Source organism: Chaetodon auriga, chromosome 5 (genome assembly GCF_051107435.1).
Source record: "Chaetodon auriga isolate fChaAug3 chromosome 5, fChaAug3.hap1, whole genome shotgun sequence".
Classification (NCBI taxonomy): Eukaryota; Metazoa; Chordata; class Actinopteri; order Chaetodontiformes; family Chaetodontidae; genus Chaetodon; species Chaetodon auriga.
Window position 1 is genome coordinate 13,288,215 of NC_135078.1, and position 14,032 is coordinate 13,302,246.

A 14,032-nucleotide genomic window follows, 5' to 3' on the forward strand; every position below is an offset into this window, starting at 1 on the left:
AGGGCTTATACTCGCTCAATGAGGAGCAATGCTGGTCTAATATGCCACACAGATTTAAGCATCACAAGGAGGAAAAAGCAACAAATCCGGTGCAGAAACATGCTCCACCAGTGACTGTATTTATACCATCTGTCCCTTCCATTTTCATAATGACGCATAATGTGTAACTGATGTGTTCATGCCCTTCAAATAATACATAAAGTAAGTGCTGTATTCATGTGTCCTTTTGTGTTTTCATACATAGAATTCAGGGATGTTCACAGTGTTACATCTTCAACCAGGAATCTGATTCTGACCACCTAACTGTCGTCACAGGAACTAGTTAACCCAATCTTTGTTGCTCTGAAAGTTTCAAGCAAGTGCTTCCCTTGTGAAGATTCACTGTGTGTAGTCTTGACTAAATATAAGCAGCCCCCCCCCCCCCCCCCCCATGTGAAATGTGAAACAACCAAAACTGGTCTAACTCTGGCAGAAAATATTTTATCCATGTTGGACCCCATCCGAGTAAGAAACTAAGAAAAACAAGGTTTTCAAGGGCTTTCATCATGAGAAAACACAGTCTGATATTTCAAGATAACAAGATAATTACTGTGTGATTTCAAACATTTCCAAACCGACAGAAGAGATTTCTGCACATTTGGATAGTTTTTCACTTTGTCTGAGACCCTGATCAGAGCATACACGATCCAACGCTGGACAGGCTGGTGCAAGAAACCAATCCCATTCCAATCACTGGCACAATGCAACACACCTGGGCACACCCTGCCGGTCCAATCTCCACCTCCTCAGTAGTTTTTAAATGCTGACTGGAGTCCTGGGTTTGTTAGGCTTAAGAATGGACGCCATGCTCGTTACGAAACGCAAAAACGGGGTGGAATCCGGTAAATATAGAAAGAACATATACAAACAACCCATTTCATCACATTGTAAATGGGTAAACAAGGATCTAAAAACAGAACAAAGAGCTATGGAGGGGTGTCAGGCGAGGGCCATCATGAGCCATAGACCCCAAATTTTCATTAGAAATGAAGAAATAAACATCCTGGGCTACAGCATAACACTCTTATCAACATCCTCGCTGAAGCCCCTGAAGTGTGTCTAAAGTGTCAGTTGAAAAGAGACAGGGGTAAAATTAACATTTGCCACCACAGCAGCTCTTGGCTCTTTTACTCCTCATACAAAATGCTGCAGCATAGCAGTGATGATTTAGAGCCAAACCCAGCTGAGAATATTCTGATTGAAAGGGGCTAAAAGTATCCTTGAGTCCTTGTGCACAACCTGACGCTGTAACCATGAGAAAGACTGAGACAATAAACGCGTGAAAACTCATTTTCTGAGCAACATCACCTGTTTGTTTATTGGTTCAGGTTATACTGAACTACTCCTGAAGAACGAGTCAAAAACCACTGACAGCGAGAGAAGATGGCAGTGCAAAGCTCAGAAAAAGGCAGATTATTTAGCCGTCAGTTGATGTCTTTTGGCAGCTCAACTTCACATTCTTCAAATCAATCCACTGAAAATTACTTACAGCAGTAGATTATATTACATTATATTACAACTGAGAATTGAAAGACTTTAGGCACGTCTTTAAGCTTGAAGGCCAGTTTGTTATACAAGCATTGTTATTCACTTATGACAAGAGAACCCCACTTTAATACTGATTGTTTCCTAACATGCAGCTCAGTAAATAAGACTTTGCCCTCATGTGAACCTCTCTGCACCTCCACAGCGAGGGGGTGACGCACGTCATACATTGTTGACATACCAGCCATCAAACTGTCCACTGGGGCTCATTGGATGAGTCTGATAGCTTTAGCATGTGGTACAGCTTGTTTTTATTGTGGCAGCGTGCTGGTCGCTTATTGTCTTTGTGAATTGCGGACAGCTGAAGGAAGGGCAGCCGCACACGTACAGTAGCAGAGCTGTGACATTCGCACATCCACAGAGCTGCACAGGATGCAACAGGTGACCCATCCTTGGATATTGCTATTGTCAGAACATTGTTGTGCATTTCATGTTGCCAGATCTTCAGGGAGGAAATTCTGTAAGGGTGAGGTTCAGGAAAACAGAAGCCAAACCATTACAAGCCCGCTGCTTAATGCACAGATAATCTTTACAAAAGGGGCTGTTCATTTTCCATGCATGGAAAAGAACCTCATCAGTGTTTTAGTCATTAAATGAGTAAATGTATGGGTTGACACCACAAAACAGAAAAAAACAACACACCACAACAATCTCCAGTCAAAGCTCTCTTACTTGCTTCTTCTAGAGGCTTTTCATCACATCACACAGTCTTCATCAGATGGATATACTTCTAAACATTCAACATCTCATCATTCAATGATGATAATAGTAAAAGGAATACAATAATTGAAAGTTTGAACATACAGTTTTGTGATAACTGCGTTAACATCTTGTGACATGGTTGAAAGCTCCAGAATAAGCCAGCAAGTGGAAATTTAGTCTAATTTAATTCATACGTCATTTTATTAATAACTGAATAATGGCATTTCCTCCCTGGATGCTATAGTTTTAAAGTTGTAAATTCTGTTTTTTTTATCTTAAGAAACTTTTTAACCTAAAATTTTAATGTTTAAGTTTGAGTTAAGGTTGAAGTTGTTAATCGTGATGTAACTGCTGTTTTAGAGGCTTTCAACAACAGAATTTGGCATGAAAGTCTTCAAAAAGGTAAAAATGTATTTGCTGCTTGCCATTTTTAGGATGAAAATGGTCCAAACTGCTTCTTTCCCAATGTGTACTGCATGTATTCTGGATGAGACTGTAAAAATCATTGTCTCTGAAAAAGGCCTTGTAGATATTAATGTAACAAAACTAGACGAACTCTAAAAAAAAACTGATCAAAACTGGTCAAAAACCTTCGCTGTTGCACGTCATCTCTAAAGAGCAATGATAATGGAGGTGAAATAACACACTTTCCTCATTCAAGTCCTGTTACATCTTGACCAGCCCACTTCCAGCTGACCCTGCTCCATCTGGTAATTACAGTTAATGCACAGAAGTGCCTTGCACTGACAATACAAAGAGACTGAGACAATGTAATTCTGCAGTTACAGATGCTTTTTAAGTGATCAATACGGATTGAAGTGTCATCGACTTCATGGAAACCTGAACTTTAAGTCAGTTTGCTCCCTCTCTGTGAGTGCAGGGAGTTTGGTGATTACAGTGAGAGAAATCTAAAGCAGTGGCTTCAGCGTAAGACCTTCAGCACAAGAGGCCCTGTGAAGTCTATAAAACATCAAATTATCAAAAAAGATTGCTTCGTTCTTGTCAGCTGACAAGAACATAACCTCCATATGTTGCAAAAAAGACCTTTGTCTTCTGTCTCAGACTCACAAAAAAGGTTTCCTGTCCATAAAACACAACACAGGTTCTTTATAATCATCCAATCAGTGCAATCAAACCTGGAGGAGAGTGAATTTTACTCAAAACTATGACCCTTGAATCATCACGACCAATAACATGAAATCTCAGATAACTAACAAAGTCTACTCTCTTCATGTATGTGCAGTACAAACACATTATTAACTAATTTCAAGTTATTGCATATGAAAAGCCATCTTTTGTTTCATCCTCCAAAAGCTAAAAATCCCATCAAGATTCAGTGTTTTATTGACATTCGCCATAAAAAAATACCTCAGGACATGAAAAAAAAACTCACTGAGAAAAAAAAGACAAATGGTTCCTTTCATCGCACACAGAAATGCATTGTTGTCTGGAGAGTTTATGCATTTCCATTGCTTTTTTTTTTTTTTTTGTATGTATGAAATGCCTCACGGGCCGAATCAGAGGGTCCCGCGGACCGCATACGGCCCAGAGGCCGGACGTTCCCCACCCCTGTATTAAATGTTATTAAGAATAATAAATCATTTAAAAAGAAATTCTATATGATGGTTAATTAGCACTGTACAGCTGGAATCATTAGCATCTGTACCACCTCTTACCGTCCATCAATCTGCAATCAGTGATCCAGTGATTTCAGTAAAACTAAGGCTGGCCTCTGATGTGCGGCCATCATTATCAAACAGAGACATGATCAGAATTACCTGGTGGGTGTTTCCGGACAGATTTTTACTGATTGTCTTTTTTCGAATGAATTCATGACATAAATATTCGTGTGAGCCTGCAGAAAAGGAGAGTGAGCGCGGGCTGGCTGGTCCAATGGGCAGCATCACATCCTGTCTGACTGAGCTGGGTGTAGACCTGGAGTCGAGGCGGAGGGAGGAAACTGCAGCGGGACCAGCAACACTGGGAGTCTGTCTGGTCGGTGCCACTGGTGCCACTGGTTTGATTCCCACCGTCCTACAAAGTGCATGAAGCTGGATTATTATTATTTTTTTTTGCGCTAAAGACAAAGAAGGAGACACGCCTGTTTAAAGAAGCAGCTCCAGGAATTATTTGGATATTTTGCCTGTGATGTTCTGGGGAAACTTTTACTGGACGATGTTTTCGCCGCTTTTGAGAGGTTTTCCATGTATGAAGTATATGTTTTATTTTTATTTCCATAGGCCGTCTCTTGTTACTGCCTCCAATATTTATACCGTAGCTGGTAATTAACATAATCTTGCATTCCTGTTAATTTCGACAAACTGAAGGGGAGCGCGGACTCCGGATTGCCACCCAAACGCAGATTTTTTGGCAGTTTATGAATGCAGCTGTAATCACCCAGGGGAGCGTCAAGTACTTAAATGGGTCCATCATGAGAACGAGACAATCAAGCTCCTTTATGCTTCAAGATCAGCTGCAGTCTCTGCACATTGTCTGTTATGAATAGACCGATCTCCAATTGAGCCTCTTCACTTTAGAGATTTTTCGATTTTCGATTATACAGCTATTGAAATTAGGATGCGCCGCCTTTTTTCTCTTGTAACTTGGTGGCTCGGTTACTTTTTTTTTTTTTTTTTTTTTTTTTTTTTTTTTTTTGATTGCCAGATGAAATTGACACTCGGGCTGCCACTTATCAAGCGAAGCATTTCAATCCACCACTAATTGCAGATATAGTGCCATCGTGTCTTTTCACTGCGTTTGATTGCATGGGAATACAGCCTCCCATTGCGCACGAGAAGAATGATCGATCGTATATAGGTCTTTTTTCCTTCTAATTGCATCAAAATTTCTTTTGTTGCCAGGGTTTAAATGCAGGAGAAACTGTTATTCGTTGTTTTGGACCGGATATAGTGTGGGCTGGGGCAGAGATGCGTAATGCGAAGAGCAAGCTCCATCTTCTCTCCAAATAGGCAGCGTTCAAGACCCGAAAATGGTGAGTCACAAACATCTGGACGAGTCTGGTTTGCAACCTTTTGATTTCTTTGTCTTACAGTCTGTGTAAGGTTTGGTTGATCCCTCTTGCTCTCCTCCTGAACTTTTTGCATTACAGATAACCTTCGAAGGACTGTGGATTTGGCTCAGCTTTAGTCAGGAGGAGACTGAACTGTACCTATAAGCGGCATGCATTTATAACCATGGATGCGGTGGAGAGAAAAGACACCAAATCTCAATTAATCCACTTTTGATTAGATGCTTAGAGATCATACAATGCAGCATTTTTAGCCTGAGATACATCTTTGCGTTATAAAATTAAAATGAAACTAAACATGTTGAATCATCACAGCACATGCCTGGATGTCTGTTCACATAAATTCAGAGTAAATGTGTAAATCTGTATCCTAGTGGGCCTTAAAGTGGAGAAAATAAAGCTTTCCTGGAAATCCAATTATTTTCTGTTAGATATTAGTGTCTTTCTACAGGACTGGGTCTTCATGTTTCCACCATCTCACTGATTAGATCTGGAACACTGGACGGACTATTTTCTTTCAGTAACTCTGACTTTAAAACATGAAACAAACTACAAGAGAAGTCGAAACTTCCGTTTGATATGAAACCGTTTTTTTTTTTTTTTCTCTCACGCAGTCTAAGTCGGAGGTGAAGAAGGAGTCCGGTGAGTCCAGTCCGTCGGAGGGTGCCTGTCTCTGCTCTCCTCCGGCGGCCAAGAACCAGTGCGCCAGCTGCGGCATGGAGATCCACGACCGGTACCTGCTCAAGGTGAGAAATGAGAAGGAGGTGCGGAAGAAAAGGGATAAATGTTTTCACTCAGGAAGAATTAAACATATCCACGAATCTTCCAATTCCAACTCCGTTCTTGGGTGGTTTGCGGATATTCTTTTATTTTTGATTTTTGTTTCTGTTCACCCGAGATTGATCTCAACAAAATAAGCGCAAATAGGTGAATATGGTGACAATTTCACGCACGCATTGCTGTTCAACCCTTTTTTTTATCACGTGGCCTTTTCTCCTCAGTCTTCTGTGTCTTTCTTTTATTTTGAAAAAAATAATTAGAAAATGAATTATTTAGTTAATCCTTCACGGGAGGTTTAAATCGCTTTCACTGAAATATGTCACGTTGTTCAGCATCTTGATGAGAGATGCACTGATTGTCGGTCACACACACACACACACACACACACACACACACACACACACACACACACGCACACACACACACAGAGACCTGTCAGTGTGATCGTATGTTTTCTGTGATCTCCACAGGTCAACAACCTGAACTGGCATTTGGGATGTTTGGAGTGTTCAGTGTGCAGAGCGTCTCTGCGCCAACACAACAGCTGCTACGTGAAGAACAAAGAAATCTACTGCAAACTGGATTATTTCAGGTAAGATCAGGTTTTGTTTTTAGATCGTTAGTGAAGTTCATTCCATTAAAATCAAAGTGTCAATAAATGTGGAATATAATCGGTTTCAATCAGTACCACAGCTAAAGTTATAGATTCACTTCCTGTCATCATTTTAAAATAAATGTTCATTCTTGTGGTAGGCCTTCATTAAAAGCAGTATAATTAATAACCTAAGTTAATAATAAGTCAACGTCTTTTGAATGGGGTTCACTTCAAATTTAACAATTAACGAAATAAAATGAATGAATTCAGTGATTCGGCTTTGTTCAAATATTTATTTTGAAATGTTTGTTTCTTTAAAATGTAATTTTATTTCGTTTTTTTTTTTTTCTCGGTCGCGCTGTTTCACCATGCCGGCGTTTATTCTGTAAGATAAATTGAGTTGCCTGCACACGCAAACTCTGTGGTTTGTCTCTCTGCTTCTGAGGCCAATTCATTTAAAGCAAATGGCTTAAACTGCATTTGCTGAATAGCATTTGAAAAACAAAGAAATTAACGGAAAAATAGCCTTGAAAAAACAGACAAATGAAGAACATGAGAGTTTATGTAAATAATGTTCCTCCACAATCCCAATGCAACCGACTGATACTGATAATGTTTTCATTTAAAAAAAAAAAAAAAAAAAAGCTACTGAACCCTTTGAATTCTTGTAAATGAAACCTTATGAACTAATGCTTTTACAATATTTGAAGAGCATCCAAATGTGCATGTAAATATGATTACATTAGGTATGTAAGTATTTTTGGAAACCATAATCGTTTCTAGACATGCAAGATGATATTTCAATGCCTCTCTACTTCATTCCTGATAAAACTGAGAAATGGAGAAATGGATTTAACGGTGGACTGATGACAGAATTTGGTTTATATTTCGGGGTGTTTTTACAGCTAACTGATCTTTGCTCTCCAAGATAAACTCTGGACTCAAGTATGACATGATTTGTCCTCCCACTTCAGGGAATCATCATTTCCTCAGTGAAAAATATGTTCTGCATAATGGGCCATAATGGGCCTTTTCTCTAAAGGATCTTTTCAGCAGAATACAGTATATTAAAGCAAAACCATGTTTTTGAAACTAATTCTCAGACTGTGAAAATCTGTTTGCATTTGCTGCCTGACAGTCAGATCAGCTCAATGAACTGAAGTGTCAACCAGGCAAAGTCAGCTACTGCCCTAAACCTCCTCATGCATTTCAGTGGGTTTGGGTCATTTGACTGATCGCAGATTTGTTTAAAAATTTGACCCACTAATGTGCAATATTAACTGCATTATTACCCAATTTTGTGGCCCTGTTTCATTGAGGGACTTTGCATCAAAATCTGTTTTAGGACCTCATTATTCTAGTTTACATTGCGCTCACATGGTTTCCCATTCCTAATGAAAGCTGACTTCAGTCTGCTTATCACAACCTAACTGACACACAGAAACCTCGGGTCCAGGTAGGGCATCTTTTAACTGGTGGATGAGAAGAACATCTCTTCTTCACTTTTTCAAAATCCCAGTTTTGTCGCCTCCATTTTTACAATTTTATTTTGATTTACTCTATTTAAACTGTGTTTTCTTATTCTTTGACTGCCACACTAGATGTGACACAAAGGCTGAGCTGATAAATATGTTCACGATTGCCTTTAGTCTCAGTGCAGGGCTTGGTAAATATTCACAAGCAGTGAAGTGACTGGAAATTGTGCATTTTTTTGCCCTGAGTCTTACCTCCCAGGACACAGACTGGTGGAACTATTGCATATTTTTCTGAGACTGTGATTCAACATACTATTTACTTACAGGTTACAATGTGTAATTAGGTTTAAAAAATACAAGATAAGGCCTTAAAGGAAATCCTGTAACTAAGATGTAGGCTGGCACAGACAGGGAGCCCATAACCCTTGAACTTTATAAGATATTATGGGAGACCAAAGAAAGGTGTAGCTTATATTTTCGGCTGTTTTGACTCTAACTGCTTTATCAGTTTTGCTTTATTCAAATGAAATGTTACTGTAGCCTCAGGGAGCTGTGTAGCTGTAAGGAGACTAAATAAACAAATAGAATTTGCTTGGCAGATACCAAATATTAAAAGATTCTGCACACAATCAGGACATCCCAGCTTTTAACTGATCTCTGTAACCTGCAGCCAACCTTCACCCACTCTTTTCTTCTTCTTCCTCACAGTAGGTTCGGCACTAAGTGCGCCCAGTGTGGCCGGCAGGTGTACGCAAGTGACTGGGTGCGGCGGGCTCGGGGCAGCGTGTACCACCTGGCCTGTTTCGCCTGTTTCTCCTGTAAGAGGCAGCTGTCCACCGGGGAGGAGTTTGGCCTGGTGGAGGGCAGGGTCCTCTGCCGCAGCCACTATGACATCATGCTGGACAACCTCCGCAGGGCTGCAGAAAATGGTAACAGACATTATCAAAGATGTATCTCAGATGGTCTCAGTAATACTATGTATGAGTTAGGGCCTCAGTAACAATGGGAACAACATATTCTGGTGACTCTTCATCACTTGAGTTCTAAAGTTTCCGATGTTCCCTTTAAGTTTCCTCTGAAGTATCTTTTTTTCCACACTAGATGACAAAATCACAGATATATTCTGGATGAGCTCTTTATTGCAGTCACGTAACACTCTTACTGAGAAAATACAAAATACACAATACAAAGAAGGAAAAGGAGCATATGAGCTGTGGTTGTCCACCCAATGTGTGAGATTAAATGGTGGACCCGCTTCAACATCTGTAAGGTTAGGTTAACTGAAAAGAGGGACGTTTTGAGGGCTTCTAACAAAAATAGTCACAGTTTGAAGATAATGAGCAATAGGCAGAAAGACAGAAACAAAATACCTAAAGGAATAATTCAGCTGAAAGCTGAAGGCCATTACGTTCCACATGGACCCTAAAGTCCATATTATCCTCGTCATTTCCTATACTGTTCACACTGATACTCTAGTGGAAGACTCTGCTCTGTGCTGTGCTGACGCTGAGGAAAACATAGGCCATAACAGTATAAATACTTGGGACTGTGCGGTTGTTGGCAAGAAAACATTTTAATTACGTAAAAAGGGCTGTTTGGACAAATGCTCAATTTCATGACACAGACTTGAGCTGTAACAAAATTGGCCAGTAAACTCATAACTATGTTATTTTGTGTAATTTCACAATAAAATGAGTGAAACGTGAGCAAGACCTGTTGTGATTGTGTTTTCTTAAAGGCACAGGACTGACTCTGGAAGGAGCGCTGCCCTCTGATCAGGACTGCCAACCAAAACCAGCCAAGAGGGCACGGACATCGTTCACTGCTGAGCAGCTGCAGGTACATCCTGCCTCTGACGTGTGCGTGTGTGTTCAGGCACAGTGTTACCTGTTGTTTCTGTCTGTATAAGCTTGACTGAAGGCTGCGTGTCCTCGCAGGTGATGCAGTCTCAGTTCGCTCAGGACAACAACCCTGACGCTCAGACGCTACAGAAACTGGCAGAAGTGACGGGACTGAGCAGACGAGTCATACAGGTAGGAAACGATAAAACGTATGACGAGACTATGATGACATTTTACATTTATGACACCGCTGGTTCCCACCTGGGGGTTGAAAACCTTTTAAGGGGTTGTGAGAGAGTCAATGGGCTGAGAAAGATATTATTGTAAGATTTATTTGTTGAAATGAAACAAATTGAAGAGGGGAAAATCACTCTTTGGTTGAGCTTATTACAGGTCGTAGACTTGTAACCTGTGATTAGTTACAAAATACTGTAGACGCTGTTTGTTTTAAAATGTCTGAAGACTTAAAACAGCTTTGGCACCATTCTTATAAAAATTCTTTTTTTCCTGGAAAACGCAGATAAATAATCTCTTCATCCAGAGATTTTCCCTCTGATTTCCTCATGGTGGGATAAAATAATCTCTCATATATAAGAGTCGGTCCCAATGTTCTTGCTGGTAAACCCTGAAAATTGAGGTGGTTTTCCTATTGCCATTGATGAATTTAAAGGATTTTTAGAGACCAGGAAGAAAACAGCAAATATAAAGATATATGTTTCTTCCCCTTTAATCAACTTGTGGCCCCCCAGATCAGACCCCCCGTCTGGACGCTACTGATTTCGACCATTTTAAACATTTAAACTCTCATGAAACTCTGATCAATTAAATTCTTTTAGGAGGACAACTAACAGTGTCGTACTTCACAAGACAAGACAGGTTTCAATGGCAGGTCTTACGCACGTCCCGCCCACTGTTTAAGTGAATCTTGCACACAAACAGAGTGGTCTATTTGTCAATCAATAATACATCAATACATCAATAGCCCTGGTCCTTATGAAGTCAATGAACTGTCACACTTGGTTGTAAGTGCTGTTGCATGTTGTCGTAGTGATCCAAGCAACATTTGAGCACAAATCTAATAAAATGCATTTTGTAATATATTTTTAGACCAAACTAAATTCTACGTGTTTATATCATCCATTATAAATACTGACTGCTGCTTCAAATCAATCAGCAGTCGTGGTCATTCTGCAAAAGGAATAACCTCACATGTGTACGTCCATATTTGACGCGTGTGGCCTGGGGCTGGAAGGGTTAAGCTGATGGGCAAAATCCTCCCACACCACACTGGAATGATTTGTCTGGCAGAGACAAATCAACAAATAAACAAATGGGGTCTGGTGAGAAGCACAACAGTCAAACCTTGAGCCTGATTTCCACAGTGTTTGTTGTGGAGTATATTTCCTCTGCCTGCCGCATGTTCACATCATCTGTAATATTTCCCAGGTTTGGTTTCAGAACTGCCGTGCACGACACAAAAAGCAGCCTCAGAGCAGCTTCTCTCAGAGCGCTCCGCTGTCCAGGATGCCTCCATCGCTGCCAGACGATATCCACTATTCACCGTTCAGCAGCCCGGACCGACCACATCTGCTGGCCCTGCACGGATACCTGGACAGTGAGTGTCAGGCCTTATTCTTAGCGCCACTTTGTTTGGGATGTTTGAGTTATTTTCTGAACCAAAGACGACTGACACACATAAAATTATGTTTTAAAAAGCAGAAAAACACATTTTGCTATAAATGTTTCCGTTACAGTACATTTAATAATCTATTTCCCGATATTTTAACTAATCAGCTTCTCAAGGTGCTTGAGAATTTAATCAAGATGAAAAGGTTTTATCTGTGACATCAGACTGGATGCAGTAGTGGAATGTAACTAATTACATTTACTCAAATGCTGCACTGATAATTGATATAATTAGCCAATGATGATAATTAGAATAATAGTATGAATAAAGGTTAGATAAGGAAACGGATCAAAATTAAAGAAGAAAAACTTATAAATCACATTATAAATTTAAAGTGTATATTGTTCTGGTGTGTACGTGGCCTGTGCATAAAAAAGTACAGCTGTCAGGCAAACTATACAATAAAATTAAAATAAGCGGTGCAGTGCAGAGGATTTTGGAAGATGGACCCCTCCTCTGTTGCCCTTCCTGAGGTTTCTTCCTTTTGCTTTCCTGTGTTTCCTCGTCTGAATCGAGGGTCTAAGCACAGTGGGTATTGGTTTGTTGTACAGATTGTAAAGCCCTTTGAGACAAATGTTAAATTTGTGATTTTGAATGATATGAAAGACAAAAAGCTCAAGTTTGAAACATTGTATTGTAGCTTCATTACAGAAAACAGAAATATTATCAAATGTGGAAATAATTCTGAATCTCTTTCCTTATACAGTCTTGAGCAAAAGTAGTAACATCCTCACATTCCTCCACAAACTCATGATTTTTCTCCTCTTTTTTTACAGCTCATCCCTTCTCCGTCCTCGCTGCCCCGGGCCACTTGACCCACCCAAGCATCTCTTTACCACAGCTTCCCATCAGCCGCTGACTTCCTGCATCTACTTTTTGCAGTGTCACCACTCTGATGTTGTGAGGCAAATCCATCGGGACATACTGTCAGTAATCTGCTCTGTTTGGGAGTCTAATCCCCCGCGGGCAGCAGGGACCTCGGCGATCTGTTTTCAATCAAGTCAGATTCTTCGCTGAGAGAGTTCTGCGCTCAACTTTGTCTTTTAAAGACAGCAGACTGTGGCGATTGGAGAAATGTCCCACCTCCATGCCAACATGGGAGTTTTTTTGATTTTGTCTTGTTTTTTTATGATGCAGAGAAGACGACCACTTTTGTTTCATTCTTCCTCATTTTTGATGGGACACGAAACATTGCATCAGGTCAGGATTTCTCCTTTTGTTTACCCACTCATACAAGGTATTTTAATTATATTGCTGCAATATGAGCTCTCGGAAAAGAAGGAAAAAAGGTGTGTTGTAGCAGCATTACAGTAAAACCTCTGCATTTTTGTCTGTATTGGTGATGAGCACATTTGCAGCTTTACTGTTGTTTGTTGTTGTGTTGTTGTCAGAAAATGGAAACTCTAATTTATTCAGAACAAAAACTTCACTTTTAAAAAGCACTTTTAAATGTGTCTTGAAATTGAATAATTCAGTGATTGTACGTTGTAAATACTGCTACAGTTTAATAAAAATGTATCAGAGCTGTTATGAAAATGTTAGTGTTTGAATAATTAAGGAGCAGGTTGATTTAATCAAGGAGAGAGAGCAAGGAGAGTGCTTTTGTGTGTGTGTGTGTGTGTGTGTGTGTGTGTGTGTGTGTGTGTGTGTGTGTGCCTCTATAATGTCAGGACAAACACACATTTTAAAGATCATTACAGTGAAACGTGAATGCATCTCCGCTGGAAGCACATTATATCAGGACACTATTTTTACACTAAGAGCTCCAAAAATTGAAAGGGTCACCTGTCAGAGGCCAAGTACCTGCAGTAACCTGTTATTGAGAGCAATATCCTGTGACAAACCTGCACATCATTTCCAATTGACACCCAACAGCACATGCGACCAATCCTGCTGTGCACACGATTATTTGAAACGACCTTTTCACTCAAAGCGTGGCCATTGATCGGGCAGTTTGTTGGCTTTTCTGAGGCCTTTTAACACAGATTTTCTACAGTCGTTATATTGATTGGCAGCACTCAAGGGGCTGCGATGGGAAGAATGAATTGGATACTTTGAGTCAAAGGATATCATTACATCTGGATTTTCCAAACTGGATCAATGTTGAGGGGTGTTCACCACTGTAGTAAATTAAAAGAGTGCCACGCCCATCCACGCTGCACATGTCTCATTTCACAATCCTGAGAGCAACCAGGATACAGGATTTCTCAGGCTAGTGGAGATAGTGATATTTGGGAGTTTAAACAAATCTGATGATGATGATGTATCATCCAGTATTTATTTGTTTTACATAAACACAAAACATACACTGATAACATTCTGCTCAACAGATAAGATATG

At 40.1% G+C, this 14,032-nt stretch overlaps 1 protein-coding gene across 3 annotated transcripts; it reads left to right on the plus strand.

Annotated features, from left to right (window-relative positions):
- Window positions 1-4,173: 4,173 nt before the first annotated feature.
- Window positions 4,174-13,224, plus strand: lhx6b (LIM homeobox 6b). 3 transcript variants are annotated; one of them, XM_076731069.1, is made up of 9 exons: window positions 4,174-4,492; window positions 5,148-5,278; window positions 5,929-6,060; window positions 6,565-6,686; window positions 8,873-9,093; window positions 9,903-10,003; window positions 10,102-10,197; window positions 11,452-11,620; window positions 12,469-13,224. In XM_076731069.1, exons 2-9 carry the CDS (start codon window positions 5,276-5,278, stop codon window positions 12,549-12,551), a joined length of 927 nt encoding a protein of 308 aa, XP_076587184.1. In that variant the 5' UTR covers window positions 4,174-4,492; window positions 5,148-5,275; the 3' UTR covers window positions 12,552-13,224. The 3 variants fall into 3 exon arrangements, with proteins under 3 accessions (XP_076587184.1, XP_076587185.1, XP_076587186.1); XM_076731070.1 differs by lacking the exon at window positions 4,174-4,492 and having other exon boundaries at window positions 5,141-5,278; window positions 12,469-13,221; XM_076731071.1 differs by lacking the exon at window positions 4,174-4,492 and having other exon boundaries at window positions 5,141-5,278; window positions 8,876-9,093; window positions 12,469-12,671.
- Window positions 13,225-14,032: the final 808 nt, after the last annotated feature.